This window comes from Rissa tridactyla, chromosome 3 (assembly GCF_028500815.1).
Source record: "Rissa tridactyla isolate bRisTri1 chromosome 3, bRisTri1.patW.cur.20221130, whole genome shotgun sequence".
NCBI lineage: Eukaryota > Metazoa > Chordata > Aves > Charadriiformes > Laridae > Rissa > Rissa tridactyla.
In genome coordinates, this window is record NC_071468.1 from 72,393,238 (window position 1) to 72,421,213 (window position 27,976).

General features: G+C 39.9%; 1 protein-coding gene across 1 annotated transcript in view; it reads right to left on the reverse strand.

The window, feature by feature from the left end:
• The window catches only part of SLC35F1 (solute carrier family 35 member F1), a 254,971-nt gene that overhangs the window by 11,411 nt on the left and 215,584 nt on the right, over window positions 1-27,976 (reverse strand). The window contains exons 5-7 of the mRNA XM_054195079.1: window positions 24,525-24,681; window positions 19,321-19,373; window positions 13,953-14,107 (exon numbers count right to left, since the gene is read on the reverse strand). Coding sequence (XP_054051054.1) covers window positions 13,953-14,107; window positions 19,321-19,373; window positions 24,525-24,681 — 365 coding nt within the window. The remainder of the gene's footprint in view (window positions 1-13,952; window positions 14,108-19,320; window positions 19,374-24,524; window positions 24,682-27,976) is intronic.

The following is a 27,976-nucleotide window of genomic DNA, read 5'->3' on the forward strand; positions in this document are numbered from 1 at the left end:
TTGCATCCTCAATGTGCTCTAACTCAGATGAAATGCTGCCTGTTACTATGGTTAATTAACTCCTGCTTATACTGAATCACAAATGTTGCATAGAAATTGTGATGTGAAGTAATCATATGACACATTTCCTGTATTTTACAGTCGATTCTCAAAGATCCTGTTCTAGTGCTTGCATGTTTTAACCTAGGTAAAACATAATGGTCCATGCCTTCTGTCATATAGCAGCATCCTCTTTTTCAGCCCTTGCATAGTATTTATTGGTGGGCACAGTCTAACTGGCAAGACCATTGTGAGTGGCAAAGTCCTAAGCTCTGAGATGCTGAGGTTATCTATATGGGAGAAAATGGAGGAGGGAGTTAACAGAAAACTGTCACCACAAATTCTGTTAAAATTTGGGAAACTTCATAGTTTTCCTGGAACTCATTGGTGGAATAAAACAAATTTATGGAGAAAACTGACAGCACCTGGGGAAAAATCTCCGAGGTTGATGTAGGCACCTGTAAGGCAAATACTGGTTTTGCACAAATCTGCATGATTTCATGCTTCTCAAATGGTATAATCAGAAAAATTTTGTAATGGCTGTCCTTTCTAAATAGCCTGTTCGGGCAAAAATGTTTGTGTGAAACGGCTTATTTTCCTTCCCTGGGTGCTAAGAGAGATGGGAATGCTGCTTTCTCCTCTGTTTCCCTTTGTTGCCTGCACCATCAGATGTGGACAAAAAATGAGCCTGTGTTCAGTACCCCTGAGGTACCAGCAGTTTCTCTAATTAAAAAGTGCAAGGTAGAATGAGTCCTGCAATCTGTTTTAATCTTATCTACATAGGAAAGGGATTTTTATGTGAAGTTAAAACACACATATTACACTGCTCTAATTTCCTGTGAGCATCCTTACTGTGGGATAAGTGGGCTTCATTTCTGGTTATTTTATATCAACCACTTGGCAAGAAAGTGGTAAAGCGGTTATCCTTTTAAATGTTCTTAACACTAAAAGGATGAAGCACAACAGAAATGCTTATAAAAATAAAAACAATTCCCCCTCCCCACTTTTACCTTTCCATATTCTTTGCTGGTTTGCTCTATCAGCTGTCAGTTGCCATGTGTCTTTCTGGTTTTGTGTGTAAGTATTTGATTTAGTAGCAGCTGTCTGCTGTACTCAATTCTATATTACTGTATATGAGGCTAATTGTGTTCAATGTGCTCAAAACCAAGGTTACAATAATTGATTCACATTGGATCCTTTGTTTGTATTTTTATGCTGAATCTAACTATATATTCCTGCAGTAATGCTCTCCCAGAATGGTGGTCTTTTCTCTCAGCCGCACAAATGGGGAGCACTCCTACCCAGAGAAACAAGGAATATGCAGCTGCAGTTACGCTCACCATGAAGGACTATGTAAGCTGTCTGGAGGGAGCGTGATACGGCTGTTTTGCGTCAGGGTTCTCCATGGTCCAGTGCACTTGCTGCAGGCAACGTGAAGCCAAACTCCAGGAGTGCCAAGAGCTCTCAACTGAGTCAATTCACAAGATAGGCACACGAGGGAATCGGAACGGAGAGCACATCCTAAGCCACCCAATCCAATCCCCCATTACTGTGTACAGCCAGATAACAAATTCCAGCTGTCAAATACACCCTGTCCTTCTGCAAGCATTATTAGGGTTTTTGTCCACTCCCCCTAATCTATTTGAAGTCTGTTCTGGAACCTCCCTGATACAATCGCCAAAAATCCCCCTAATTTCTATTCCAAATTTATGCTTTCTCAGTTCCCACCTGTATGTTCTTATGTCAGTACCGTTCTTTAGCTCAAATCATTCTCCTCTTCTCCCTGTGAATTTATAGATTAATTTGTATATGTTGAGGTATCATAGTCCCTCCCAGTCCACCAGAAATCAAATCTATGCTACATATAGCAAAAATTTTCTAAGATATGCACATTCAGTACATTACTAGCAATCGCATGTTTATTTGGTCAAGGCTTTGGAGCAGATAAGAGAAAAAGCTTTGGTGTCCCTCTTAGGCTGACCAAAAATCTCCACAGCTACAGCTAGAAAAGTGCCGTCCTGAGATGGTAAGTTGTCCTGTCCTATGGCATTAGCAATTCTACATATAGTGTATATATATATGCATATATATAAATATATATAAAATACTAGAAATACCTAGACTGACCCACTTGGAAGCAGTTTTGTCACCAACATGCTCAAATTGCTCCCATCTGTTACCACAGACGTTACCTTGCACTTTGTGCTTCATAGCATTTCTCAATGTCATTCAGTTCTTGTCACCTGATATTTTAATCCTTCTTCCTACTGAGGCTGCCAAAGCTATTACTACAGTCACTACAAAAGACCAGTCTTCAGACCAACTCTTTGGAACCTCAATCTGTGAGCTCCTTCTAGTAAGCTGTTTCTCTGTCAGCACGTTGCCTTGTCCTTTACCCTCATTAGCCAGTTTCTTACCTAGCTTTCAATCTTTACAGTGGTAATCCTGTTCCTTAGCTTAATTGATAATTTTCTGCACTGCACCGTACAAAAGCCTTACAGATTAGACCTACCATTTGACTTTTGTCTACAAAAATCTGTAAAACTATCAGACAGACATCAGATTTAGATTGGTTGATTTACCTTTTGTGAACCACATTGCATTTTATCCAATTTTCCATTTATCTCCATCTCCCTAATTATTCCTCCCTGGTGTCCACTTCTGATTTTAGTTTATTGCCTACTTCATATACAATTCTTCCAACTGTCTATATTCCCAAAGTTTAAAGTATTCAGATTATTGTGTTCTGTTTCTACTTCTGATGTAGTAATTTCCATTTGTATTAATTATGGTGCATTGTCTTCATATTTAACTCCCATCCTTACTGAATGTGACAGAAGGTCCCAAGTTCCTTTTAGTGCCAAACTAAAGGTTGTTTAATTTTGGTGTCTCCTGTCTTTTCATAGTGAAAATATTTCTTCTCTTCATATGCAAGATGAACTTTTTGCTGTTTGTTTCACTTTCTTCTTCATTGCCAATCCTGGTTTATCTTTTACAGCAATTAGATTTTACTTCTTTTCTTTTTCACCTGCACGGTGTCAGTTTTCTTTTGTGATTATTCTTTATTCATTGTTTACTCCCTAATTATTTCTAACAAATTTTTTAAAGCGATGGTTTGTCTACTTGCATCTGGAGCTCTCCCCTACAAACTCTCCTCTTGTACTTAATATACAAAATACAGATTATTTTAAGTCAAAGCTATTTCAAATCTCCTTCAGACCGATTATGAGCCTTTTAAGCACCCGACAGAACAGATACTTTTGCTTGTTAAACTTAATGCATGCAGACGGTGGGAACAACTCCAGAAGTTTATTCCAGTTAACTAAGATAAATTGCTTAGCAGCAGTGCTGATGACAAGCATCTAGCCCATTTCATGGGTTTGAAAGATTCCAGTTTAGTGGGAAAGGGGAGTTTAGACAAAAAGATGCTTTTTGAAGACTTCCTAGAAGGTAATAAAATACCCTACTGTTTAGATTGAAAACATGTAGAAGTGATGTCTTATGACTGATGTTGGGGTTGGAACTAGATGATCTTTAAGGTCCCTTCCAACCCAAACCATTATATGATTCTATGATTCTATGTTATGTCTGCCTGTTGACCCATTCCTTCATTTTTGTAGGAAATAGAAGGTAATTTGGATGCTTTAATCCTGTGTGTCTGTAGCATTCATTGATTTGGCTGATAGGAGGCACAACTGGAGTAAGCACAATCCAGTTAGTTAATCAAAAGAGATAAATGAATTAATTTCCATTTTTACATATGTTTCTTCCCAGTGGCTCATGGGCATGTGGATGGACAGGCATAACTCTTAAAACACACTTACTAGATGTTCTGCCTTCTTTTCTGGTCACTTCTGGAAACAAGGACTTACTCAATTCCATAAGAAGTCTTCAAATTTACAATGCATCCATCACCATTTGTTTTCAAAGATGAGTCTGTCTATACCTGTGGGGAACTTCTAGACTTTCTTTCCATGTGCAAAGGTGGAAATAGCATTAAATTTGAAGAATCATAATTTGAAAATATTTGTAGACTTTCAGTAACTGCACCTTATTTAAGCTTTTGAATGCAGCTGCTGCTTTGCTAATTCATTACTTTGTTTTTGGCTGTCTTCTCTGGGTTGAAAATTATCGCTGAGGTATGTAACTTGACACATTCATTGTACTCCCTTGTCTTCAAAACTATGCTTGATTTGGGAAATGCTGATGTTCACATTTAATTTTTTTCCCCACAAATAATTATGAACCTATGCCTCTTGGTCTTTGTTTTCATATTCATTGAGCTATCATTTAGGAAAGGGATGTTAGAATCATAGAACCGTCAGGGTTGGAAGGAACCTTAAAGATCATCTAGTTCCAACCCCACTGCCATGGGCAGGGACACCTCCCGCTAGATCAGGTTGCTCACAGCCCTGTCCAGCCTGGCCTTAAAAACTTGCAGGGTTGGGGCTTCCACCACCTCTTTGGGCAACCTGTTGTTGATAAGATCCAGATGTTTTAACAGGATGTCTTTGTTATGTTTTTCTGTCTGCATTTTGTCTTGTAATAAAGTAAAAGGCAGTATTTATTACAATATTTTTTGCTTTCTGCAGTTAATTCACACCATATGCTTGTTCTCTGTTGTTATGCATTTGCATTGCTCCACTACCCCAAATTTCCTTTTTTGGCCCATGCTCACCAGCACCTTTAAAACCCACATGGTTTTGTTGAAGACTTCTCATTCGAGAGTTAATTATTTCCAGTAAAAGGAAGATTTCTGCTAACATGACTGCATTTTCATGTTGGGTAGGAATTATAAGCACTTCACCTTTACCTTCGCATGACTCTTCACTACTTTTTCCAAACCACCATTTATTTCCTTCAGAGTGTAAAAATTAAACTTCATAATGTATTCTGTGGTACAATTAAGAAATCTCTGAACAACTTTTTCTCTATATCGAAACACAAAACTAATTCAAACAAGGTAATTTGAAATGACTGTTGTTTGGCTCAAAGCGCGCAAAGCCCATTGCTACAATACTTGGCTTTTTGCATTTCTTTAAGTTAATAATATGCAGTTATTAACTCCAAAAGAAAATGATTGATGGATGGAGGCCTTCGGCTAAACATAAGGGTACTGTTGAATGTTCCACCAGTACAATGTTGTTGCCTCCCTTTGGCACTATAGCGCTCATGTTTCTGGATCGTTGTTGAGCCCGGGAGCAGAGGTGGGGACAGAAAAGACAGGTGGGATCGCCTCTTCTGACTGTGACAGCAGTGACTTCAAATTACATACAAAATGAAACAGCATCTTGAATCACACCTCCCCCTAATTCCCTAACCATTTCTCACTAATTCCTAAACACTGCTCCCCCTTATTTACCCCTGCTAAGAAAGCAATGAAGACTTGGGGATGATGGACTCGGCATTCTTCAAGGTCTTGAAAATTCAGGTCCCACGACAGTGATGTGAATTACCTTCTTCAAGTAGTCAAAGTCTATTCTTGTTTATTTATCCATGTTCAAGTCATTCTCCAAAGTTAATACTTTGCTCAAGACACTTAAGAAAGAGTATTTTATAATGACTGAAAGCAATACCAACCCTCAGCATAACATCATCTGTATAGGGAAATGTCAATGTTGGAAACTTACAATCCTGCAATTCCTCTTCATTTTGTATAAAAAAAAATAGAGGGAATTAATAGGTTCTACGCTAGGACTTAAAACCTGTGTTCATTATTTTGTTTGAAAAATAACAACTTCTCACTATAAGGTAAGTAAACCACTTTCCCAGTGCCTTATAGGTCTGAGCACTTAAGTGGCTCATTGCAAGCAAGTCTGACCATCAATTTAAGTAGATTACACAGGCAGATGTACTGTCTCGTTGCTTTCTCTGGGGACTGTCTGTGAACAGGCTGATTTCACACATTTGTTTACTACACTTAACATTTACATTCTTTTTCCATTTCATGTATTCTTTTGAGTAGTCAATATCCATTAGGCACTTTGCTATCCAATACGACCAAAGGCAGAACTCAGTCACAGAGTGGTGCCTTTTTTCCCCTGACTGGTTGGATTGTCAGTATAAACTACTGCTTACTTCAGTCTGAAATTGGTTCTATTTAGTGAGTACATGAGTTTCAACTGGCCTCAAACACCTTTTATACAAACAAAAATTTACTTCCATACCTACCTTATGCAGGTATTTAAATGTGTAAATGCAGTATAAATGTGTCAAATTGAAAAGCTCTTTTGAAATTGCAAAAAATCTTTTAACATTTTACCACTTAAGCTATGCAGGAAGATGTGATACTAAGACATATAAAGATTTGATTCAAAAGTTGTACACAATAAAAAGGGTGGAGAAATGGGGAAAGAAAAGAAATATTGTGACCATCTAATCATTGATACAAAAACCCCAAAACCATACTATGAGTTAACAAGCAGATGTGGAGTAGCAAGGCACCGAACAGCGCTATTGTCAGTAAACCCTGTTAAGATTTTCACTAAGAATATTAAGAAATCTAAATTACATAGTTAAGAGAATATAAACCCATGCACAGGTAGGTGCACGTCTCCTGGCTGTTCTCTTGCTGTAATTATGAACTATTTCCTGGCTAGGAAACAAAACCGTTGTTTTCTAATTAAAGAAAAGAAAAAAATTCCTAAACTGAAATGAGAAGTAGAAACGGAAACTTTTCCAAGAACACAAATCCTGCATTTGCTTCTCTTATGAAACACCTAAAGCTGTTGTTTCTAAAACAAAGTATGCTTGCTGGAAACTCCGGCAACCGCTGACTGCAGATGCCAGGATTATCTCCATGGCAGATGCTTGGAAGCTTTAAAAGCTCCTTCTTGGGGTTCTGGGCTGCCTAATGCAGAACTGAGATTTGTTCTCTGGCTTCCAGAATCCATGAGCTGCGTAACTCATATTTTCTCGTGCCTGACATCTTCCAGTCCTAGAATACCTGGCTGAAAACACTCAAAAATGTGCACCGCTGCACCCTCTTAGATAAGCGGGCAAAACAACAGTCAGGGTCTGAGAAATGCCAGCCTGTGTTTCCTTGGGACCATACTGAAAACAGGATGTTTTCACTTAGCATTTCTGGTTTGACAACTAGGCATTTCCAACAAAAATGTATTCTGCTAGAAAACTCCTAACCAGTTCTGTTGTGAGCAGTCTTTTAACATGAGACACCCCCCCCAAAAAAAAAAATATCCCAAGCTGAAAGCCCTGAAAACAACCTCCAAAACTTGACATTTATGATGAGCTAGCGTCTGAAAAAATATTGAAATTGAAGCTTTCATCATACCTTCTGCAATACGAATGCCACTTCTTTCACACTCTTTTTTGATGGCTCTAAACCAGCGAGTATCCATGTTTCACTATTCACGCTTTGCAACTAATGAATCTATTGCGAGATAACACTGTGAAAGGAAGAGCTATCCTTTTAACAATGCAGTATTTTCAAAAAGCTGCCATACCTGTGCTGTGTTGTTAAAAATCTGCTGTCAGACTGTGCAACATCTTGGTAGGAGTCATTTCATTTTCCAGCTTCTACTCTTTTTTGTCATTTTACTTCATAGCTTTTTTATTATACGGCATCCTGCACCCTCAGACAAAGGGTGGGTGGATGTGGCCCTTTCTGTCACAGGAATATCCATTCAAGTGTGACCAAACCCACACCTAACTCCTTTCCACCGCAAGGTAGCTCATTAAATATAGACACCTAACTATTTTCTAACTGATTCTAATCTGTAGGAGGAAATTAAAATAAATAAATAAATTTAAAGACGTGAAAAAGAAGCTTTTAAAATGCCACTTTGATTAAAGGCATGCAAACAGGACAGCTTCATGGGAACAGAGTTATTGCGAGGGTGTCCCACTCTAAGAAATTTAGTACTCTGGAACGGAAAGGGAAGTGTGCACATAGGTTTCTGCACTTTACCAACGGCATAAAGAATTAACTAGTAATATGATGTATCCTCATTATTATCAAAAGCTTAGAAGCCTTCACCAGGATAAAGGCCCTGTGAGATTAAATTCCATTCAAACAGAGAGTTTATGGGTCAAGCAGCTTGCATATCCACTTTCATCAGGAAAATACCCTAAAGTACATGACTGAAGAAGTAATAATGTGAAAAATAGTTTTTCAGCCTGCACTGCCTGCTCTACTAGAAATAATGATGCACCACTGACTTCACCGCTGCCAAAGTTTAAAATACATGGGTGTCAGTCCCCTAACAAGTTCAAGTAAAGAAAAGGATCTTACTGACTTCAGCTTATAATTGCAAATAAGTTTAAAAAAAAAAAAAAGTGAAAACATCATTTGAAGTCTTTTCTCAGCTTGGTCAGATGATTAAGGAAAGTCTCTCAGGTGTTTATGGATGGCTGTCAAGGAAAAGTCAAACTAATAAACAAACAATCTTCCCCCAAAACAAACCAATTCTGCCTCCTGCTCCAAACCACAGACATCATATCCATCCTTCACTAGCAACAGAAGGACTGTTTGAAGCATATTGAGTCACAATAAGGCACGGCCTTTGTCTCCACACTCATGAAACTGTGAAGTTTTTTAAAGATTATTCCTTGAGTGGCACACTTACCTATTTTAGGAAAATGAACTGAAGCCCACTGAAGCCAGCAGAAAAGTTCATACTGGCCTCATTGATTTGGATCAGGATGGTAAAATACATGCTTTTAATGGAGGCTCCTACTAATTCTGCTCCTTTGTTTCCAGTAAGGGCCAAATTTTTATCTCAGTGAAGTCTATGTAAATCCCCAATTCACGGGCATTGCTTAGGATCTGCGCTGGCAAAGATGAAATTGGAAACTATTACCCCCAACTTGTACCCTCTTTTCTCCACTATGTTAAAAACCACTCTCTTTTATGGCTTGTCTCTTGATGTAATGGGAAGGCTGTCACCTGCTTGCTTCCATTGAAGGGAATCAGCATTGAAAAGACATTTTCAGAAGCATCAGTAAGCTTCAGCAAGCAAGGTTTCAGCTAGCATCATTTCAGATTTCTAGTCCTGAAAGGTTTTGAGTAGCATGTTTATCTGTGAGCCCAAGTCCTTTGTCACAGATACTCTCCACGATTCTAAATCAAGATATATGACTTTCTTGATTTATTATGAAATACATGCGTTTTCTTCATTTGGAAATTGCTACTATATTCAGAAATTCCGAATTTTTATAGCTGCATTTTTGATAAAATAACGAATGAATTTGCCAAGGCAGAATATAATTGATTGTGCTTGGCTTGCTAGGTAATGATATAATATACTGTGACTCGACCTGCTGGTGCAGAACACAATCAGTATGCATGCTCTAGCTGGTGGAAAACACAAAATAAACTGCTTAGATTATTTAGTGAGAACCCAATTTGCTTAGAATGACAAAAGCACAACATACAGCTTGCAAACAAAAAGTATGAACTTTAAAACTTCACATAAGAATAAAGTTAAGGCTGAGACTAAAATGTAAAAAAGAACACGTCTTAACTAAAAAATAACTGAAGTTATACAAAAGTTCCAACCCCGTACACCTGAAGAGCTGTCCCTGAATTTACCAGCACCACTGGTGTCAGTGTATCCATGACAAAGAATGGCTATCGCAGTCTCTGACAGGGCAAGGACAGTCCTGTTACTCAGAACATTAAATTTCCTCCACGCTACGCCTAGACATTCTTCTGCACAGCACATCTCACATTTGTATCCCAGCCTCCTGTTTGGTTCCCAAGCTGTTTACCATCATATAGACCTGTTACTGAGCGATCATGTAAACCTGTTACCAACTTGTTAAGTTTTAGGACTCCGATGGCCTCTGTTTTCCAAAGCAGGAGATAAGTCCAGTCCCAGAACTGGACACCTTGAGTATTGTGTCCAGTTCTGGGCACCTCAATATGAGAGAGATATCGAGGTGCTGGAGCGAGTGCAGAGGAGGGCAATGAAGCTGGTGAAGGGCCTGCAGAATAAATCTTATGAGGAGCGACTGAAGGAGCTGGGACTGTTTAGTTTGAGGAAGAGGAGGCTGAGGGGAGACCTCATCACTCTCTACAACTACTTGAAAGGTCATTGTAGAGAGGTTGGTGCTGGTCTCTTTTCACAGGTAATTAGCGATAGAACAAGAGGGAATGGCTTCAAGCTGCAACAGGGTAGGTTTAGTCTGGACATTAGGAAAAAATTCTTCACAGAAAGAGTGGTCAGACACTGGAACAGGCTGCCCAGGGAGGTGGTGGAGTCACCATCCCTGGATGTGTTTGAGACTCGTTTAGATGTGGTGTTAAGGGATATGGTGCAAGGGAGAACTTTGTAGAGTGGAGTTGATGGTTGGACTCGATGATCCCAAGGGTCCTTTCCAACCTAAATGATTCTATGATTCTATGATTTAATTTTGCTTAAGAAGAACGTGAAAGGAGAACAGATAGCTAGGAAAGTTTTGAACATCAAAATCATATAAAATAGATAAATATGGTGAGAATTTAAAAAAAGGATTGAAGGTATGGTGGTGTATACTTAAATGCTACAGCAGTGGCCAATACTCAGCCATCAGAGAGGCCAGACACCTTTCCCCATTCACTGGAATACTTGGAATCACTTACTGATTACAGAAGAACTAAAAAGATAGCTCTTATTCGGGGGATGCAGATAATTTTAAGAATGATGCCCTACAACCTACTCTCTATCTCAAATGGAAAGTCATAAATCATTACATTTTAATACAAGAACACCTTGAACAATTAACATCTTGAATTATGAGTATATCACCAGAGTTGTGCCAAGTTAACATGCTGTATTTCTAGCTTCCACGGGTCTAGGAACCGTTTAATGTTCAACAAAGATATCTGCATATGGGGTAAAAATATAAATGCAGCTGTTTATAAACTCACTGTCCCACATGTCATGATGTTGCAAGTCTGCATTATAAAAAAATGAAATGCTAACAAATCAAAACAGTTCAAATGCAATCTTCCCCTCAGTTTGGTTTCAGAGGCTTTAAAGCCCACTTAAACTCATTTCCTGCATTTTCCATGGATTTTCATAGATTTACTGCTGTAGGTGCAATAAACCTGTCTGGCAATAAAAGTAGCAGCACAGGGAAAAAATCATAACTGTTTCTTGAAAGCCTCATAAAATTATATTCTGCAAGGGGCACTAAACTGCTCAGTTGATCCTAATTCAGCATAAAACCATTTGCTTCCCAGTGAAGTGGGGCTTCACCCATTGGCCAGTGCAGCTATAAGCAAAAGGAGATATGCGTCTGAAGGAGATGTACAGTTGGGCTGGGAACGAAACAGCTTTTTAGAAGCTAGAAAACAAGTAAGAGTACACAGGATTAGGGGGGAATTAATTTAGATCATTTAATGTTAACATATTGGACTTCATTATTGAGTGCAAGTTGCACATTTCATAGTTCTACTTCCTCATATAAAATGACACCTGATAGTAAACCAGCAAGAAGAGGAGGAGGTGATCTGACTAAGGATAAAAACATGGTAAATAAAGAAGTAACCAGATAATTAAGTGGGCTTTTAAATCTAGTTGTTCTCTGAATATAGCTTCTCTTTTCAAATTTCCTCTGCAATGTAAGTTTGAAGGGCATGAAAGGAGACACTGACAGCTCGGGAAGTTGATACTACATTTCAGGTAAAGGTCTTTTCAAAAAGTCCTGACAAAGGTCTTCTTATCAGCACTTCAGCTGGGAAGAACAAAGAAGAGACATGCACGAGTCACATGGATTGCAGGATGAGTACAAACCACAAAGGAAAAGCAGTGACGAAAAAAGTAAATACAGTCTTATTATTTAGGGGGTAACTTTTTCCTGAAGACATGGAGAGACAAGGGCATTGCATGAGTTGCTGGAGGGATCTTTCCTGCCTCTCAAGTTGAAAGGACTATCTCGGGAAGGATGAAATACAACCAAATGAAGTGCAGAGAAGGACAGAGAGAGGTGCTCGGGGGAACAGGCAGGAGTGTGGCTTGCTCTGACTAGTAAACTAGGGGCTGAGAGAGGATAAGATTGCTCTCTATTGACATACCAATGGAGTAAAATGCCAATGAGACAGGGGCACTCTTCACGCTAAGGGATACTCTTTGCAGAGCAAGTGGATCAAAACCAACCACGTGTAAATTTATGCTGGAAGTAAAAGGCTTCTAAATGTTGGAGCAGTGATGTTCTGAAACAGTATCCCAAGGAGAGCAGTGGAAGCAGAAAACCTCTAGGTTGAAGTAGAAGTTTCATAAGAGTTTGTGAAGAAGATTGCATGATATGGTTAACCGCAGGAGAATCAGATTTTCAAAGAGTTTTCTAATCAGATGAGTAAGGTGCAGAGGGGACCACCAGCTACTTCAGAGATGGAACTCAACTGGTTTATCAGGACAGATGATATGACCTTGCTTTCAACCAGAAAACCTTCCAGTTCTGAGCCTTCTCCTCCTGAGTGCTTTTTCAGTATGGGTCTTAAAGGGAGGCGAAGGGGCCATTATGGTCAAGAGCTGACACGCACATAACAGTAGAAAGACAGGGGTTCAATGAGGTTGAAAATTCTGCCTTCCCAGCTCTGCCAACGTACCCAACAATGGGACACAAGGAAAAACTGAAACCTTTTATGCATCTTCTGCCTTTCAAGTGCCTGGAGTTTAAGGTACACATTTGCAAAATTGCCCTTTTTGGCAGGTTTGAGCAATGCTGAACACAAAGCTGTCCTACCCCTGATGCCTTTTGAGTCTCTCCCTCTAACAGAGTTTGATTTTGCTAAAACACCACCACCACCATTCTTTTCAGAATTAAATTTGTCTATCTTTTATTGTGTAGCATAGGCATTTTTCTTAGGAATTGTGGACTAACATAAAAATACATTTTTCTATCAGTAGCAAATGACACCATTAACAGGGGATAACAATTTTCAGCTAATACCTACTGTCAAACCCTTTGGATTTGAAGTGTGGGACAGAAAGAACCAAATCACCATGAGACAGACTGTGTTCTCAGTAAAATTTTTGTTTTATACTTACTTTTCTTCTGTCTGCAACATTCTTAAAGCCATAAAAACAACATAAAAGGCAATAGCAAAAACCGATTTTATGTTGGACTCTGAAGCTTTGAACTTCCACTGTTTCATCCAGATTCATTCAGGTACCATTTGTATTGCAAAATCTGTTTTGGGTTTGTTAGCTACTCAGTATTTCAAGGCTTGCATTTGCCTAACACTTCTCTGGGCTACGATTTCAGTTATCAAGTAACCTCCCTCTTATGAATAAATGATGGTACAAAGCAATCGCCAAGGGGACCCTGATGCCACTGTCACATGATGGACACTGGGGGGGATACTTGTGAATAATGAAGTGCCATTCCTTGCAATTGGAGACCAAACGTGTGTCTGGACAACGCAGCATTGTAAATATTAGAGGAGCTGAGAGATAAAAGTTTAATTTCAACACAAATCTGCTGCACATTTTGGCATTTACACTAACAGGTGAGCCATTGGTTTGGCTGGCAAGAAAGGTGTAATTCATGGGCAATTACGAGTAATAAATTCAGAATCAGCACAAATGAAACAACCTTGTTACCAGACAAAAAAATTCTATGGGATTTTTAGAAGCATCCTTCCCTTCATGCTGCCACCCTGGGTCTGGTCACAGCAGTTGAAAGTTACCTTTGATAAGTGAAATGAAATTAGTGATACAGTTGCTGATGAACAGGTACTCAAATCTTAAAAATCGTAACAAAAAGACCAAAGGAGCTCTCTTTAACCACTGAAAATCATAAAATAGAACTGGTTTTGGTGTGGGAAGCTTGAAGTAAAAAAAAAATCTGCAACTTTACTGTGTTGACCTAGCAAAGCTTGGAGACTTCTTTTGTTTCGTTGTTCTGCACTGGTATTTCTTCAGGCTTACAGCTATTACCCAAAAACATCTCTCATTTCCACTTACCTTGTAGTGGAAGAGGAATAATCCACAGAAGAGGCTGTACAGGTCAGCCGTGAGTAGGGAGAGGTTGACGGCAGTAGCACTGGTTTTCTTTATGACCACTGGCATAAAGCTGTAGAGGCCAAACATACAGGCACTAAAGCCGACATACAACAAGCCTGCGGAAGAGAAACAAGAAGCAAAGTGACCTTTCATAGGCTGCAGAAATGCCTTCTGTTGGGAGGAAGGAAGCTGTGTTTTTAGAAGAGGATGAAGAATGCTTTTCAAAAAAACATGGATTCAAATTATTAAGATGCACATATATATATGGATTAAGAACATCATTCTAAATACATATGAAAACCGCTGAAAACCATACCTACACAGCAGCGGACACAACGTTTTCTCTCTGTGGTCCCCATAATAGCAGTGCTGTTTTGAATTGGTGGCTCATACTACTAGTGAATACCTCATGTCCAACATAGGTTTGGATGAAGTGATGCATTTGGACACATTGAATCTAGTCTTTTAAGGAGCTGAATGGCCCCAACACCAACTAAGTTCTGCTGAGTTGGATGGAGCACACGATATTTTCTGGGAATGGACCCAAAAAATTAATGCAAAAGTATTTGCAGAGGAGTTAATGAGCCAATGGACGAATGCATGAGGACAGCACTGAAGTGGCAGAGGTCCTAGTCCTATTTTGCCACCAAACCTGATCAATCACTTCACAGTTTTGTGCTTCTGTTCCTCTACCACTTTTTGTCTGCCTTCCTTAATAAAGCTTTCTGAGCGGAGAGTATTTCTTGCTACATGTTTACAGAGTGCCTCACACAAATTAGATTGTTAGACACTAATATAATAAAAATACATTACAGTAAAAATCTAATTTCATTTAAAAACCTAAATAACTTACTGGGAAAGAATTCATTGCTTCAGTTATTACTTGATAAATCCCAAGGCAAATTAATCAATATGAAGTTAAAAAAACAGCAAACACTTCACTCATCTGCTCTCATGCAAATGATATTTCTTAGGCTGCCGTATGCTGCAGAATTCCCAGCTGATATGTGCACAAGCCTAAATTTAGACTCGTGCCAGCTCTTCAGAGCATGTTGTTATTGACTAAAAGTTGCAGAAAATCTGATTGCCCGAGTCCTGAAAGTAATTAAAAGGAGGGGGGAAAAAATCCCATATGATTTATATTTGCTTGTGGATCCACTTAGTTAAAAACTCTTTAGAAAAGCTATATAAAGGACAAAATCATCTGTGATAGATTGAGTCCCTTAGAAGCACCTGAACAGAAGTGTACATTCACCTGAAACAAATACAGGAGTCACAAAATGTCAGTGAATTTATATCAATTGTTACAGTATGATAATGAACCGGAATTTATACCCAGAATATGGATAATCATGGTAAGAACTGGGTTTAATAACAGCAAATTTTTAAGGTGTGCATTGTATAGGGGTAACAATGGAATCAATCTTAGGCAGTGCTTGAAAGAGTTGCTTTATGCAAACTCTGCAACTCTTCTGTAGTAGGTCAATGACTGCATGAAACAGAGCATAGTTTTGATCAATGAGAAAACGAGCATTAAGTCAGCTTTTTTCCAGGCTTAAGTCAAGAACAGGTCAGGTGCAAAAGCCATTCTGGACCCGAAGTCAGCATTCGCAAAGTACAGTCTGCAAATCACCAGCTGGTCCACTGAGCCCCTGCTAGTCAGTCTGGATTTAACACACGTATTCAGGTGCTTTGCTGGGTTATGCTCTCACTAACAGCATAATTTTATGGTTACTGCCTTGGTGTTCATAGTCTTTGGCAGGCAACTACATTCACTTTGCAGGCTGCTCTTCCAAAGGGCATTTCAGTTCCAGTCAAAAATTGCTTAAACTGTAGCTGTCCTATCAGAGGTGAATATAAGGTGGCATTTCATTTACATCTTAAAAATACATGTAATACTCACCAGCTGGACGGCATTTAGTGGTGACAATAAGCAAACTGGAAATAACATCATATGATTTTCAGATACTGCTTCTTAGAGGGCCAGTTTTAAGTCAAAGTCTTGGAGCCTCAGCTTCCTTGGATACACCTGCAGTGCTAACGGCAGCCTTAGGAATCACCACTAGTGCTGCAGTCCCAGGTGCTGGGACCTGTGTCTAACCAAGCACTAGGTCAACAGCACCAATTACCTGTAGCAGGCACTGGATGGAAGCAATCTGGTAAGTTAGCGGGTGCTTTTGGAATGATCTTGCTGATCAGCTGGTCTGTGTTAAACCCTGAGAAGCTCACCATTCGTAACTGTCTGCTTTCAGATGTGCCGGCATTGTCCCAAACTGAAGGCTTAATCTGCATGAAGGCAGCCGTGGGTGGGATTCTTTACACCTAAGTCTGGACATTTACTGAAGGTTGGTGGTGAATGAAGAGATTGGGAAATTTTAGGGGGCAGATTGTCCAACCTCTTTTAGACATCAGCTTTAGCATAGTATGATTTCTGTCTTGCCTGTTTATTCTTGGTGATGATAAGGGGAGTCTATTTAACTAAGTTAGATGTCCACATACCAGATATCTAAAGTTGATGGAAGGAATCCCATCTTGTCTGTCAGTGCTCACCCTGATGGGTAAGGCCACCAGTTTTGCCTGTTTGGGTGTAAATGCCTCACAAGTGTTTGAACTGGTCACTAGGATCATAGCATCGCGGGGTGAGTCAGGCTGGAAGGGAGCTCAAAAGTCTCTAGTTCAAACCCTGCTCGTTCCAGGCTCAGCTGTGAGATAAGACCAAGTTGCTCAAGACTTTGTCCAATCTGGTCTTGAAACCCCTGAGGATGGAGACTTCCCTTTTATCCATTCTGAACCTCTCATTTCAGCTTCTGCCTATTGTCCCTCACCCTCCTGCCATGCACCGCTGTGAAGAGCTTGTCTCTGTCCTTTTGGTAACTTCCTTGTAGGTAACTCCTCAAAGCCTTCTCTTCTGCAGGCTTAACAAGCCCTAGTCCCTCAGCACCTCCTCATTTGTCTTAAAACTGGACATCTTCACACAGATGGCAGGATCTGCCACCAGATACTGCTCTAAAATAGCCCAAGTACCACCAAGACCAACATGCCTTGGGAACTTCTATTTCAACACCTGAGCGTGGTGGTTGAATGTTGTATGTTTTATCCTTCATGTTTTTACTCCAAAAGCTATTGTTTCATTGGGAGGAAACGGAATCAGTTACGATTTTTCATGCTGTTTTCTTGGAATAAAGACCATTGAGAAATATTCAACACCCCTCCCCCCACCGCCACCCTGTAACACAGAACTCTTCCTTGGAGATTCAAACTGGCTTTTCTCTTAAATAAAACTGATGTTAATTTATTTGTTATTATTTCATGTATCACTCTACAAAACATGTCATGGTCTCATATGAAACCACTCAGTCAGAACAGTATAATCATTATCCTTTCAGTCAGGTTGTCAGCATGTATTAATATGTAAACCTTCACGGATTCAAGCAGAGCTACACTGATTTATACTAAGTGTGAAGATGATGCTATGTATAAGGGGAATTTCCAAAATTAAAACCAGGACGGCCACAGCCCGATAGACATAACAGATTGACTTTAGATCTTCATATTCCAAAATCATTTGCATTTTACATCAGTTGAAAGGTAGTTCATCCATTCTTAATAGCACAATTATGGCATATGGCAACAGGCCACCTTGAGCTATTTATTAGGTTGCCTGCTGTGACTTTATCTCTACGATTCAGAAGGCTGATGATTTAACTCTGCTGGACTGCAGGTTTGAGTCTGTGGCAGTGGATAACTATTCAGGACAAGGCTGTGAACACCCTGACATAGATTTGTCAAATCACTACTTGACAATCTTGTATCATTGCCAATGCAATGGAAAGCACACCAAGTGCAGTGGACGTCAGGGAAGAACACAAAACTACACATAATTGTCACCGTTTGATCCATGTTCAACTGCACAGCATCTCCAATTATTGCTCTAACAAAACAAGTACATACCTACAATGCTCTCACTAAGATGATCTCCTCCTTATGAAGCATAGGGACTCTTCAGAATTAGTGACTAACTTTCAATGACATTTTAATGGCATCACAGACCAAGACTTTATTTTAATAGCACATTTCACTGCTATTGAGTTACAACAGAACTCCCATGGAAGTATATATGACATTTACACAGATAGTAGATTAATTCACTATGACCATCGCTTGTTCCATCAGTACCAGATTAATTGCGTCCCTGTGCTCCTTACCGTGAAGTATAAACGAACACTGATGCAATTATGCTAATTATCTCAGATTAAAGAAGGCCAATACACTTATAGTACACAGTTGAGTGTGTTTCTCCATGGATACTTTAAATTGATTTGTCATTTAGTTTTACAGCTAAACCATCAAATCTCCAAGACTTCTAGGTGCAGTGTTTTGTCAAAGATGCACTGTTTTTATTAAGGTTTATGATGATGAGAGAAAATTGTGAACTAAGTTGAAAGAAAACAGCAATGTGTTCCATAACTTGTATTGCCTGCCCTCAGGGATTCCCCATATAATCAGTTGCCTTTGCCCACTTCTGAGTTGTCGTTTTGATGTTCTTTCTGAAACTAGGTAACAAGCTATTGCCAATGGACTGCCAAAGCTTGAATCCCCCGCTAAGTATATCAGCTCCATACTATCAGTGTTCTTTTATTTCTTCTATTGTCCTAAACAGTCAAAGAGTGATTATAGGGACTCTCCTTTCCTAAATGTTGGACTAATTAGAAGGGAGTCTTAGATCATAAACTCAGCTTCCAAACCGAAATGGGAAAATGCAATCCACTGCATAGCAAAACACCGTAAGAGCTTCATTGCGTGTGATGCTACCTAACCTTGTCTAAAAGACACATCTGCTATATTCCACCAAGACCACTTGGAAGGCAATTAACCATTTGCATACAGAAATGCTCCCCTTGGAAATGGGTTTATGAGGCTATAGTATGCGCTGCAAGTACTTTTTCAGTTTTTTTGTTAGGTTCCATTTTCTTCCTTTGGCATTCACTGAAAAGGTTTGGCTCTTAATGACTACCTCATTTATTTGTCCCAGTGTTGCACTGAATCTTAGAACTGGAACCCCATTATTGTTTTACTTCACGGCTGTCTGAATAATTATCTTACGGCATTCATATGCTTAACCTAATGGTGCAAGGGAGGCATAATATGGCAATGGGAGGACAGATCATTTAAGAAAAGTTATGAGGCATGTGGTTCAACCTTTGGCAGTAACTGGCAGAAAAGTCACAAACGTTGGCTCCTGTGAAACTTTGTGCCTGCCTCCCCAAACACTGGTTGTCTCCACGCCTCCTTCAGCAAATACCTTCAATGAGGTAAAGTGTTTTCTTACCTATTTGCCAATCCCAGGGAACTTTTAACAGCTCTTTGTGTTCCATGATTGCACTATAAGAGAAGAGAAGGCAAAATTTGATGGAAGAGAACAGAAGTTAAATTACTTCTACTCATTCAATTCAAATGCTGGACAAAACAACATAAATAACCTTATAACAAAAAATCTCTGTAGGAACCAAATGCAATCAGACTTTGCTAATCCACTCTGGCATTATCCCTGTGCCCGTGTATTTGAAAGATCTTCAGGGCAGCAATCAGATGTGATAGCATACGATTTGTACTTGTTTATTTCCAGCTCTCTATATACCTGCCCAAAGTGCCCATTCCCCTATATATTCAATCCTCTTGTACTCTTCTGACTTAATATTCTGAAAGCTTTTGAACTTTAACGATTAATAATGTATCTGTCTGAGTTACTCACCCTTCAGAACAGCTCTGCAGTGTCAAATAAATAGATATCACAGTCTGGCTTTAGGGAGAATACTGTGATTTGTTACACACCGAGAGAGATCAAATAGTCACAGAATGGAAGTCGGGAAACAAAGCAATGGATGGGACAAGCTGCACAAGTCCACTTTCAACATCTTGTAAGTTTTGCATTGTATATTAACATCAAAAATCCAGATCCAGAAAATTCTAAAAGTCGGCTCTTCCCAATCCAGGCAAATAGACCTTTGGAGATTAGATATCTCACAAGCTAGGTCTTCATTCAGCTAACCGCTTTCTCTGATCTGTGATTTGCAGATAACTTCTGCAGTGCAGAACTCTGCATGCTAGTCTGGACACTCTCTTGAACAAGTATAAAACATGGAATTACACAGATTGAAAAACGAAGTACCTAGTACAAAAGGTGTATGTGGCAGACCAAGTCTAATAGTAAAACTGCAGGAACTCAGTGCCTTCCAGATTAATCTGGTCTAGAGAGTTGCATCCTGGAAATTCTAATTTGCTTGCTGCTGATTTGTGGCAAATCTAATACTGTGTACAGAATAATAAGATTTTTTTTTTCTGAAAAATAATTAAATTATAAGTGTCTTTGCATGCAGAAGGCATATGTCTCTTATCAGCAATTCCTGAAGAATATAATGAAAACAAACTGCAATGTCTCTTGTTCTGTCAAACAAATTTTGATATAACTTAAATTTAGAAACATTGCTTTCATACTATTGCCTATCCGATACAAAAGAAGCATAAACCAATATGCTATGGTCTGTGACTCACTATGATCTGTGAAACAAAAAGGGGTAAGAACAACTTTGCCAGAAATTGCCATTTTGTGATGCCAGATTCACTAAAGAATTGGAATGACAATGATCTTTGAAAGGTTGTGGTGATTGAAGGGGGTCCCTGATGACTGAAAAGAGACAAACGCAACATCCAGTTTCAAAAAGAGCAAAATCTATAGCCCGACCAGCCTTATGCTAACCTTTGTGAAGATTATGGAGCAAATCTTCCCAGAAGACATTTTCAGGAACTGAATAAGAGATGACTGGAAATGGCCATCAGAGACTTCTCAAGAGCAAACCATACCTGACCAAACCGACTGCCTTCTATGATGAGATGACTGGCTCAGTAAATAAAGGAGAGGGAACGGATGAGATGATGAGGTGTAACCTACCTTGGCTTTAGCAAAGCTATGGACTGGATGAGTGGACTACCCACAACGTAGTCTGAAGAAAAGGGCCAAGAGAAACCTTGTGAAGTTCAAGAAAAGCAATAGGAACTCCTGCACCTGAGGTGGAATAACCCTATGCAACAGTACAGGCTGGGGGCTGATGGGATAGAAAGCTGCTTTTTAGAAATAAACCTTGGAGTAGTGGTGGACTTCAACCTGAACATGATTCAGCAATGTGTCCCTGGAGCAGAGAAGGCCAACAGCATCCTGGGCTGTGTTAGTAAGAGTCTGGCCAGCAAGCTGAAGGGCATGATTTGTGAGACAGCAGCTGGAGTACTGTATCAAATTTTCGGCTGCCCAGAATAAGACAGACATCAACAAATTGGAGGGAATACAGTGTAGCTCTGTCACAATGGTCAGGCGGCTGGAGCACATGATGTAAGAGGAGATGCTGAAACAGCAGGGTTTGTTCAGTGTGAAGAAGAGAAGGCTAAGACACTTTGTGGATGCCAACCAAACTTTGACCAGCGCAGTGTCTGGCATGCTGGGAAATGGCCCTATTTCTGAGACACTCCTTCCCTAGACTATTTCAGTTTATAGGACCCAAAGGTCCTATATTGCACCACAGCAGCCAGTAGTGTTTCAAAGGAAGAGTCTGGAGGTGTAATAAGGGGAGCTGTCTTCTCTTTGAAACAATTGGTATATTTAGTTAGATTAAACGTCTGTGAACTCATAACTATGTGACATCTGCTCTTCATTTCAGGTAAAGGTAAGAAAATGCTGAATTGCCGCATGGAACTAAGAAGCAGAAACGTTATTGGCCTCTGCCGATATTCAAACTTGCCACCTTGCTAAAAAAATACATATACGAGATAAGTGTGGTTGGGGCTCCACAAAGTGCCGCAAAACCACAAAAAGCTGCGGAGGCTGGTGGAGAAAAAGATGCTGGTGAGAACTTTTGGGCCAAAGGTTGACTAGAAAAACCTTAGGGCTTTCAGCAAAGAAATAGTTTCTTATTGTTTCCTTCCAGTTGTGTCCTCTGTATACAAAGATGCCTTGTTCCAGCTCCAGCTTCTTCTCCCCAGCAAAATAACTCACAGATCCTGAATTATGACTAACTGCTTGGGTCAAGAGGAGGTAATGGCACTATAATTAAATTTAGGAATATGAGACATGTACATGACAGTTTACACACACAGAGCAAGACAAGGGCACTGCTCTGATGCCCTCAGAATCAGTTAGTACCTACCTACCATGTACACTGTAGGTAACAAAAATGCTTTTGCCAAAGAGACTAGGCACATTTACATGCTCTTTTGTACTATATTTTTAAAAAAGAAACTGCTTGTGTGGCAGCCAGTTAATATAAATAATTTTAAGTCATGAGTTCAGATCCCACATAAGTATAATAAGCTTTCTGGCCAAAGAAATAAAACTAATTAAGTGGGAATTGATGGGTCATTGTTTTGATCAGTCTCTGCTTTTAGAAGCTGAGTAGCTCAGATGTGCAGGGAAGCAACCTGGTTTTGACTAATCACGGAATCACAGAATCACGGAATCTTCAGAGTTGGAAGGGACCTCTAGAGATCATCTAGTCCAACTCCCCTGCTAGAGCAGGGTTGCCTAAAGCACATCCCTCAGGGCTGCATCCAGGCGGGTCTTGAAAATCTCCAGAGAAGGGGACTCCACAACCTCCCTGGGCAGCCTGTTCCAGTGCTCTGTCACCCTCACTGTGAAGAAGTTTTTCCGTGTATTTGAACGGAACTTCCTATGTTCTAGCTTGTGCCCATTGCCCCTCGTCCTGTCGCTGGGAACCATTGAAAAGAGCCTGGCTCCGTCCTCCTTAAACCCACCCTTTAGATACTTGTAAACATTAATCAGGTCCCCCCTCAACCTTCTCTTCTCCAGGCTAAAGAGTCCCAGCTCTTTCAGCCTTTCCTCATAAGGGAGGTGCTCCAGTCCCATGATCATCTTGGTTGCCCTACGCTTGACTCTCTCCAGTAGTTCCCTGTCCCTCTTGAACTGGGGAGCCCAGAGCTGGACACAGTACTCCAGTTGTGGCCTCACCAGTGCAGAGTAGAGGGGGAGAATGACCTCCCTCGACCTACTGGCCACAGTCTTCCCTATGCAGCCCAGGATGCCATTGGCCTTCTTGGCGACAAGGGCACACTGCTGGCTCATGGATAATTTGCTGTCTACCAGGACCCCCAGGTCCTTCTCCTCAGAGCTGCTTCCCAGCATGTCCGCCCCTAACCTATACTGGTGTTTGGCATTCTTCCTTCCCAGGTGCAGGACCCTACACTTGCTTTTGTTGAACCTCATTAGGTTCTTCTCTGCCCAGCTCTCCAGCCTGTCCAGGTCACGCTGGATGGCAGCACGGCCCTCTGGAGTGTCGGCCACCCCTCCCAGCTTGGTATCATCAGCAAACTTGCTGAGGATACACTCTGTCCCCTCATCTAGGTCATTAATGAATATATTGAACAAAATTGGTCCAAGTATTGACCCCTGAGGGACACCACTCGTTACAGGCCATAATCCAAAGTTATGCTGTGTGACAAGCACCAGTGATGGATCTGCATAAAATGTGTCAATCTTGCACGGTGACTTTTACTACACTTTCATCAGTCACAGTACTGCAACATTGGAAGGTGGCTTCCATCTCTCAGGCTTGCAGGTGAGGTGCTTATTAGATGTGTGTGGATATAGATATGACTTAGTAGCTCCTGAAATCCATGCAACAGTCTCCTGAGTACTAAATATTTTGAAGAGAAAATGCCAGCTTCTTTTTCTTTTTTTTTTTTCAATTTTGTTCATGAGGCTTTTTCATTATTTCTGCCTTATCATAATGCAGATACACAGAATGAGCCAATCAGTAAAATACCTTCTCACTGGATGTGTTTTATACCTCTTCAGAAATCTAAGTGACTTTTTAAAAGCATGAAACAGAACCAGAGAGAGTTGTAGATTTTGTTATTTACAGATCAGACCAGCATGTGAAGTATCCACTTGTCTTCCAGCAACAACATAGTAGGATGTGTCTTCTACTCCTCCCTCCCCACGTGACTATTCAAGGACACCAGTCAAAGAATCATAAAATGGTTAGAGTTAGAAGGGACCTTAAAGATCCTCTATTTCCAACCCCCCTGCCACGGGCAGGACACCTCCCACTAGACCAGGCTGCTCAAAGCCCCATCCAGCCTGGCCTTGAACACTTCCAGGGATGGAGCATCCACAACTTCCCTGGGCAACCTGTTCCAGTGTCTCACCACCCTCACAGTAAAGAATTTCTTCCTAATATGTAATTAAAATCTACCGTCTTTCCGTTTAAAACCATTACCCCTCAACCTATCACCACAATCCTTCCCCGTCTTTCCTGTAGGCGCCCTGAATTAGAATACTTAGGTACAAATTTGTGTTATTGTTCAAATCCATTGATCTGAAATATGAAAACCAATGCAAATTCCAGAATTAGAGGATATCTACTCTCCACAGGACATGGCTACCTTTGAAGAGAAGGTTAGAATACCTCAATGGAGGCCCAGCTGCATTTATTTGAGTGACCTTGGGGCTCAAACCTGCTCACTTACAGCTGAATTCCACTGAAGAAGGAGCCAAAGAGTCCAATCATGCCCAGGAATTCCACTCGACTCAGATTTCGGACGATATACTCCTCACAAACATTCGAGATGCCATATAGCGTTGCTCCGCCCAGTACTAAGAGATCCCCTATCAGTTTATTTTCACCTAGGAATAAAGAAGGAAAAAATCAGAATGTCTCAAAAGAACCTTCTTTTGTCTAGAACCATTGCAAGTTCCTCCCTGTAGATTTCAAACCTCAGTCACTAAGTAGCCCATATCTGGGTTAATAAGCTGAATGCAAATGTTCTGTCATTTTAACAGTTCTCATTCAATACTCCAGCAAAATCTAGCAGAGGTGAAGGGAAAGCATTATCCTTGCTGTGGATAAGAGAATCTGAAAGAATCTGAAAAATCTGTAAAAAAATACAGAAACCAAGTGGCATTCTCCAGTAACTTAATCCTTTTTATTTTATTATCATTACTTTTTTTGCAGATAGAATGTGACCCAGCTATATAGAGCAGTTTGCATCTCATCTTGAAATTTAACCAGTCTAAAACATGTCCAGTACTTAGATGTGAAACCAACTGAAAAATTCCGTGTACCTGTGAAATGAGTGAAAAAATCATTACAACCCCAATATCAACCTCATTCTCACATGAAGCTGTTTGACAAGAAAGAGGAGAGGAAGGATGGGGTGTAGACACGGTGATGATAATGACAGATTTTTAAAAGAGGTTCGTTCAATTAACATAGCGGTATCTAATGCACGCAATGAACACCAAGCTATATTTTCAGTTCCTCCATACATATATATAATTACTAAAGCACTGTATTATCAAAGACTGTTTGAAATCTTTTTAAGTCTTGGAGGCTGTTGGTATTGGGGGGCAGGGAGGCAGGGGGCAGGGAGATTTGACCACGATCAAGTTCCAGGTTGAAAACCAAGGCCCTGGCTTTGCAAACTGATGTATGCGATTCCCTCTGCACATATAGCTTGTTAAATGAATCCTACAAGAGCTACAGCTTCACAAATCTGCCAGACATTGCTGCAGAACCATATTCCAAAAGCTTGGATACAATGGAATTTCCTTTCATTCAGTAGGCTCAGTAGAAATGTTGAAGTACTAGATTGTATTTTGTTTTAAAGAAACCTTGGTTTCTTTTAAAATACCTCTTGATTTATTTTTTAAGTTCATGCCTTTTTAAGTTTTATAATTATTCATTTTTAAAATAAATACTGCAGTAAATAAAAATGGAAGCCAAACATTATGATTTGTTCCAAATGATCTTTTCAGCATTTTTCTTTATGGAATTCTTTTAAGCCTTCATTTTTCATTCCAAACTGCAGTTATGAAATTTCCAGTAAGAAGAAATTTATGAAAATAAGAATGGTCATAAGAGGACTGACCAAGGATTCATTTATCCAGTGTCCTGTCTCCAACGCTGGCTATAAACACCAAAGTATAAGTTATTTAGGGGTAAATAGGAGCAGGGCAAATGTTTAAAATACTCCCAGTAATACACTTAGTCTCCAACATTATTCAGCTCAGAGGAGATATGGCTTTTGTGTCTTTAGCAAACATTTCTAGATTTCTTTTTCACGTACTCATACAGTCTCTCACTGAATTTCTGTTTTGCATATACCCTGACTGGCAGCATGTTTATATTTGACCATTTATCTTTTCAAGATTTGGTACTTATTTTCCTTTTAGCCTTCTTTTGCAATCAGCTACAGGAGATGCTCTTCATTTAAAATAAGCATCAGCACTTTACAAAACCTCTTCATACCCCCGATGCGTTTGATGTTCCACAGTGGCTCCAATCATCCCTCACTGAGCTCACTCATTTGGTATTTATTGCAGCTACTCACTGACGCTTTGGGGAAGTACTGCCAAAAAAGCTTCTGACCTTAGAGCTTGGCTGTCCTGAACTGCTAAGACAAAAATATCATCCTTTTGCATCTGTGAAACAAAGACGGCTCAGAGGCTGAGTATTTTCACAGAGACGGGATGGCCCCAAGCACCACACCGTGATGGCTCTCCCCAAAGTGCACTCGTGCTCAAAGAGTGTGAGCCTCAACCTTCAGGGCTATCCCAGAAGAGGAAGCTAAGATCTGGTCAGAGCTTCAGGACCCTCCTCTGGCACTGGGCAGCACAGGGTGCCTGAGGAAAGCATAAAGAAATAGGGAAGCGCAGAGGGGTTTTTATCAGCTGGTAGCAGGAGATTAGGGATTTTCTGAGATGGAAGTTGCGTTACACCATTGAACTTAACGGGTCCCGTTGGATTTCTCAATTAATTTGTGTAAAGTGCATACATTTTTGGCCTCTACAACACCCTGTGGCAGTAACTTACCCAGTGTAAGTATGCACGATTAAAACACACTTCGTGTTTTTAGCTTTTAAGGCTGATACCTCAAAATTATATTGGGAATGATATAATTTTCTCATTGTGAGAAATATTTAAGAACCATTCTGCATTGACCTTCTCCATATCATTGAAGACTTCATGTACCTTTATTGTATTCTATCTCTTTCTTGCCTTTTCTGGGAGATGAAAATTCCCAGTCTACCTACAGTCTCTTCATCCTGAAGCCATTTTATGCCCTTGAACAACTTTCTCAACTTTCTCCACTGCTTCTGTAGCCTTATTTTCTGGTCATTTCTTTTTGATATGCAGTGATCAGAGTAACACATGGTACTCAAGAGGTCAGTGCATCAAAACTTTATATACTGGCATAGAAATGTTTTATACTATAATTTTTGTTTCTTTCCCAATAATTCCTAGCATCCTGGTTGTCAAATGCCTTTGCTTCTTCAAGAGACTGACTTTGGAACTTTTCCCCAAGACTGACATATCCTAATAGAGATATTTTCATGGATGTAAAGTCCACATGCATCTACTGGTTTCATTGCTAAGGAAATATGTATCAACTGACTAGAGCCATTCGAAAGACTTTTAGGTTAAGACAGTTGTACTTGAACAATTCAGTGGCGTAGATCATTCTTCTGAAAAAACACAAGGCATGCTTGGCAAAACATGCTTTGCAGTAATCACTGTTAGTATATAGTATATTTAGTATTCTCTGGAAGCAGAAGTCATACAGTCCAGAGAGGAGTTAATGTTTTGGGGACTACTTATACCACTATAGTGTAACATAAATCATTTAAAAATGAATTATGTTCTGGTATGATTGCTTTTCACACTCTCACTTGGCCGCCTGGCCACATTTTTACCTTAACCCCCAGCATTAAGAGGTGTTTCTCTTTGCTTTTGGTTGTAAGTAATGACAATGATCATAATATCTAAACACCAGTCTCAATGTGTCCCCTCTTAGACTAAACATATATATACTTATTAACAGGAGTGAAGTGACTGGTTTTCAGACATTGTGGCAAGCTAAAGGTGTGAAGTGCTTCAAAAAATCTGGATGAAATACTTAGAACCCTGTTACTTAGATTC